Source organism: Ailuropoda melanoleuca, chromosome 2 (assembly GCF_002007445.2).
Source record: "Ailuropoda melanoleuca isolate Jingjing chromosome 2, ASM200744v2, whole genome shotgun sequence".
In the NCBI taxonomy this organism is placed as follows: domain Eukaryota; kingdom Metazoa; phylum Chordata; class Mammalia; order Carnivora; family Ursidae; genus Ailuropoda; species Ailuropoda melanoleuca.
Window position 1 is genome coordinate 191,595,998 of NC_048219.1, and position 6,000 is coordinate 191,601,997.

The 6,000-nt window shown below is 45.4% G+C and overlaps 1 protein-coding gene across 10 annotated transcripts in view; it reads left to right on the top strand.

The window, feature by feature from the left end:
* COPS7B (COP9 signalosome subunit 7B) overlaps positions 1–6,000 on the top strand; it is a 29,731-nt gene that overhangs the window by 15,176 nt on the left and 8,555 nt on the right. For all 10 annotated transcript variants that reach the window (XM_011222646.3, XM_034655392.1, XM_011222645.3 and 7 more), the window contains one exon: positions 1,833–1,938. In XM_011222646.3, the coding sequence (XP_011220948.1) occupies positions 1,833–1,938 (106 nt within the window). The remainder of the gene's footprint in view (positions 1–1,832; positions 1,939–6,000) is intronic.

Below are 6,000 nucleotides of genomic sequence, written 5' to 3' on the forward strand. Positions count from 1 at the left end.
ACATTTCAGGCATGAGTGGCCAAGCTTTGACTTTCTGACCCCATGTCCAAACCCCTCTGAGTGTCCCTCACTTCGGCTACTATTGGACCCCAGGGCATGTACTGTCCACCCCTTTCCCCAGGTTCTGTCCCAAGTGTGGCCCCAAATGCCTTCCCTTTACAACACCTGACACAGGCAGGAACTTTCAAAAGATTGTAAAGGTGTTCAATCAGAATAAATAGGAAATAAACTTAGAAAACACCCTTTGCATGAAAGTGCCCTGGCACACAAATCTAGGCCTCCAGTCCTACTGTGTCGGCTGCCTTACTCCATCTTTGAGATGACTGATGCTGTTTCCATGCCCATAGTCTAGCTTCACCGTGTTTCTATAGAGAGGTGCCACCTGAACCCCATCCCAGGATGGTTACTAGTATAGATTATTTTTTTTTTTTTTAAGATTTTATTTATTTATGTGATAGACAGCCAGCGAGAGAGGGAACACAGCAGGGGAGAGGGAGAGGAAGAAGCAGGCTTCCAGCCAAGGAGCCCGCCGGGATCACGCCCTGAGCGGAAGGCAGTTGCTTTAACGACTGTGCCACCCAGGTGCCCCACTAGTATAGCTTCTTAAAGCTTGTGTTGAGGCACTAGAGTTAGATTTGAAATAAAATTGTTAGGTCGCGCAGTGCTCCAAATATGGCAGAATGTTAGCAATTACTGACTTTAAGGTAGAGGATAAATGCGTATTTATTGTACTATTCTTTAAACTTTTTTGTAGGTTTTAACATTTCCAAAAAAGTGGGGAAATGAAATAATGAGGGGGATGGCAATTAGGAAGTAACACACTTTTTTTTTTTTTTTTAAAGATTTTATTTATTCATTTATTTTACAGAGAGAGAGTGTGTGAGAGCAGGGGGAGGAGCAGAGGTAGAGGGACAAAAAGACTCTGCATTGAGCATGGAGCCCCATGCAGGGCTCAATCCCGTGACCTCAGATCATGACCTGAGCCTAAATCAAGAGCTGGGGGGCACCTGGGTGGCACAGTGTTAAGCATCTGTGTTCGGCTCAGGTCATAATCTCAGGATCTTGGGATCGAGCCCCACATTGCGCTTCCTGCTCAGCAGGGAGTCGGCTTTTCCCTCTCCCTCTGACCCTCCTCCCTGCTTGTGCTATCTTTCTGTCTCAAATAAATAAAATCTTAAAAAAAAAAAAATAAATCGAAAGCTGGGTGCTCATCTGACCGAGCCACCTGGGCATCCCGGAAGTAACAAACTTCTGAGAAAAGGGGCAGTCTTTAGGGGAGCCTGGGTGGCTCAGTCGGTTAAGCGTCAGCCTTTGGCTCATGTTATGATCCCAGGGTCCTGGGATCAATCCCCACATTGGGCTTCCTGCTCAGTGGGGAGCCTGCTTCTCCCTCTCTCTCTGCTGCTTCCCCTGCTTGTGCTCTCTTGCTGTCTCTCTGGTGAATAAATAAATTTTTTAAGAATCTTAAAAAATAGGATGCTTTTAGAAAATCATTTTTTCCGTTGAGAAAAGTGGTAAATCTGTGCCACATGTAAGGTCTAAGATCTCCTAATTCCCTTAGGGGTACAGTCTAAAAACCTTTCCCATGGGATACAAAAGTTGACATTCAGGCTGTGTTCTAGGAAACCATCCCACTTCGTCCGTGTTTGTCTCCAGGTGTTATATATTCAGAAATACTGGTTTTGGAAGTTGTGAAGGGCAAGAGCCTTCCTTGGCAGATAGGGTGTTAAGGGAGGTCCCTATCAGGTGTTGGGGATGGAGGTTTTGGAGGCTGGAGGAGAGCTCCCAGGCCTTTCTGTGGCTCCTTTCAGGGCTGGTTATCTCCATTGTAGGTGCGATGGCTGCGAAGCGGTTCTGCTAGGCATCGAGCAGCAAGTTCTGCGAGCCAACCAGTACAAGGAGAACCACAGCCGAACTCAGCAGCAGGTAGAGGCAGAGGTAAGGAAGAGGACATCTGTTACCTTCTCCGGGGTATCCCTGTTTGGTCCTTCATTTTGTGATTCTTGGTGTAGGTGCAACAGCCACCAACAAACAGGCACTGGGCTAGCGGGGTACAGATGCGGATGACGTGGTCCCTGCTTTTCATACTCTCTGTCTCCTTTCTGATTCCTGGTGGCTGGAGGGTGAGCAGGCTTGGAGAGCAGAGAATGTTGTCATTCCATGGTACACGTGTACCTTACAGCTGTAGAGCAAAAGAAACGAATTTGGGGGTGGGCCTTAAAGATGGGTGAAAGGGTGGTGGTTAGCAGGCGGGGTGGAGGGAGGTGTGCAGTGGGGCAGGGGCATGTGGGGCTTCAAGGCCCCGGTTCTGCTCTGCTTCTGAAGGTGTGTGGTAGGTGCACTGTGGGCATTTTATTCTTTAAGCTACACATATATGTTATAACCTTTTAACATGCATGATTTCATGTTGAAAAAGGAAGAAAGGGGAAACATTTGGCAGATGAAATGCAAGTGAAGAAGGTGTGTGATTATGATTTTAGTGATACCTGGTTGTTCCGGACACTTTTAGCCTCTCAAAACACAGGCTGTGTAGTCTTTGGGTTCATGGGAGCTTGTGTGCCTGTGGCCTGGACATTTGCGGAGCAACCTCAAAATTCAGAGCCCATAAGATAAAAATTTTGGCATTGGAAGTCCTTACCTAGTGTGATGGAGCTTGAAGTGTTCGTGGTTTTTAATGAGTTAGAAGTCATGTGTCCAGGAGTATGGCAGAATGGGATCCAGAGTTATGTTCTTAAGAAACATAAGAAAAGTAGATGTGCCTTCCAAAGTGGGATTTGTGGAGTTTGAGGATTTCCCTTACTCTGTTATATGTACTCCTTGAGAATAAAACCTTATTTGTCTTTGTAAGACCAGTTCCTTGTCANGGGAGAGGAAGAAGCAGGCTCACAGCAGAGGAGCCTGACGTGGGGCTCGAACCCATAATGCTGGGATCACGCCCTGAGCCGAAGGCAGACGCTTAACCGCTGTGCCACCCAGGCGCCCCTTAAATTATGGTTATTACAAAGAAAGAGAGAGCCAGTGCACATGGATTTATCAGAGACCCACTGTTGGAAAACCACAGCTGCGGTTACTCTGCTGGCAGAGCCCGATGCTGCCACCAGGTGGCGGTAATAATTTGATTAAATTTGAGAGGAGGAAATTTGAGGAAAAGACCAAGGCCGCCACCACTACCAATTAAAACAGTGTAGTGTCTTAACAGTCTTCTAGAAAACCTGGAACAGACCAGTATGCGAAGAGAGAGAGCATGGTGAAAACCCAGAACCTTGTCCGTTTTCTGTTCCGTAAGTGTATAATCTGGGTACTTAGTGTAGGATGCTGATCATTCCCCAGCATAAGGCACATAGAAGGCTGTTTGTTAACTTGAAAAGAAAACAAATCTACCAAGAACGAAGGTGTAATTCTGTCCTATTCTGCTTGTATTTATGGTTCTGTTACCCTTAACCGAACTTTTTTAGCCATTTTCTCAACTAAGTTGATCTTTTATTTGTCCTTAAATGAGATTGCTTGTCTTCAGAGGGAAAAACTTGATTCCCCTCCCCCCCAAATCTTATTAAAAGCAGCTTGCTTCTGGTGAATATTAGCTTCAAGAGCCTTCCCTCTTAATGAAGTCAGTCCTATCATAAACTGCTTAAGAATATTCTCTCCTTTTAGTTTCTCACAGAAGTAACCCATATTAGTTACACTTCCAGCATACCCGGGAGAGATTGAACAGTAACAGTAAAGCTATTTCATTATCTCTGAGCAGATGCTCTGGAGGGGAGGTCATGATTAGTCAAAGCATCACAAAATACCTTCTCGCTTATATTTGATTTTGAAGTATATTTTTTTTACATTTGAATGAGCTTATGTCTGAGGTTCTGTGGAATGTCAGTATATGGCTCTTACTACATTCACAAAATAGACTATGTTCCAGGCATGTAGGTGATAAACCATAATTGGGCAAAATAAGCTATTTTCCATTCTGTAGAGAATCCCAGGGGTTAAATTAGTGACAGATCTTGAGGTCTGGTGGCTGCCAGAGTACAGCAGGAGGGTGCCCCTGCCTGTTTCCTCCTAGAGGGTCATTCTCACCACGCCTCGGCTCTCCTCGTCTTTGATCTTTCCAGCTGTGACTCTGCTTCCTCTTGTCTGCCTTTGCCCCATAGCCCAACGTGTTCCTCCCCTAGGAGGCTCTTAATGCTCCTTTTTGCCTGAATATTTAAGGTCTCTAATGGAGCTAGGCTGCAGTCTCGTTAGCAGGTGCAGTCGCATTTGAAAGTTCCCAAAGGCCCATGGTTTGAAGGACTTGATAAACTTTGGGTCATCTGGGGTCGTGAGATGTGGGTGGCCTGCAAGCCAGCCACTCACAGAAGAAAATTAGGAGGGGCCAGGGACATGTAGGCCAAAGAAGACACGTCTGTGCGGATATTTGTCATCATTTCAAGGGTGGCTCCGTGAAAAAAGAACTAGACTTGTCATGATTGTTCCACATGACCAAAATTGGTTTAATTGGTGACCTACCTGGGTGGCCAAAATGCACCTTTAAATAAAACAAACAGAAACCAAATATCTCTTTTGTAAGAGAAAAGGTGGCAAGCCATCATTTGCTTCTGATTCTTCTTTTGCTGTATTCCTAAGTAACTGTCCTGAATAAGAGATACCAAAGCAGCAGTGAGCCCCTGGGAAGTGGGGTGCCTCGGGATCAAGAGGGCATATCTTTTTTAAAAAAATTTTCTTTTTTTAAGATTTTATTTATTTGAGAAAGAGTGTGCATGAGCACGAGCAGGGGGTGGGATAGAGGGAGAGGGAGAAGCAGATTCCCTGCTGAGCAAGGAGCCCAACGACTCAGTGCTCGATACCAGGATCCTGAGATCATGACCTCAGCCGAAGGCAGGTGTTCAACTGACTGAGCCACCCAGGCAACCTGAGATGGCATGTCTTGGACTGGCAGGACAGTGGGTGAAGCCACACTTGACTTAGGATGCCCTCTCTATTCACTGTCCCAGCCCACAGTCCTCTGTTGATGCTCCTTTTAGAAGGTTGTAGTGTTGATCGAGGTGACAGCAGGTTAGGGCATGGCTGTTCCTACATCGCAAAACAACAACAAAAACCAAAATAAAAGATGAGCTTTAATCTAGTCAAGGCTCATTTTGCAGATGATAGATCTCTTGCAGGAGCCTGGTGTTGGCCTTAGACATAGCATTGTTTCTTCTCTGTGTTAGGACTACCTCTTACTCAAGCTCTTGATATTGTGACTGCTGAGAACTTTTTTTTTTTAATGTTTTTTTATTATATTCTGTTAGTCACCATACAGTACATCCCTGGTTTTTGATGTAAAGTTCCATGATTCATTAGTTGCGTATAACACCCAGTGCACCATGCAATACGTGCCCTCCTTACTACCCATCACCAGCCTAACCTATTCCCCCACCCCCCTCCCCTCTGAAGCCCTCATTTTGTTTCTCAGAGTCCATGGTCTCTCATGCTTCATTCCCCCTTCTGTTTACCCCCCTTTCTTTATCCCTTTCTTCCCCTACCGATCTCCTAGTTCTTATGTTCCATAGATAAGACAAATCATATGATAATTGTCTTTCTCTGCTTGACTTATTTCACTTAGCATTATCTCCTCCAGTGCCGTCCATGTTGCAGCAAATGTTGAGAACTTGTTCTTTCTGATAGCTGAGTAATTCCATTGTATATATGGACCACAACTTTTTAATCCAGTCATCTGTGGAAGGGCATCTCAGTCTCTTCCACGATTTAGCTATTGTGGACAATGCTGCTATGAACATTGGGGTGCATATGGCCCTTCTCTACGCCTCTTTGGGGGTAAATACCCAGTAGTGCAATGGCTGGGTCATAGGGTAGCTCAATTTTTAACTTTTAAAGGGACCTCCACACTGTTTTCCAGAGTGGCTGTACCAACTTGCATTCCCACCAGCAATGTAGGAGAGATCCCCTTTCTCCACATCCTCTCCAGCAATTGTTTCTGGCCTTGTCAATTTTTGCCATTCTAACTGG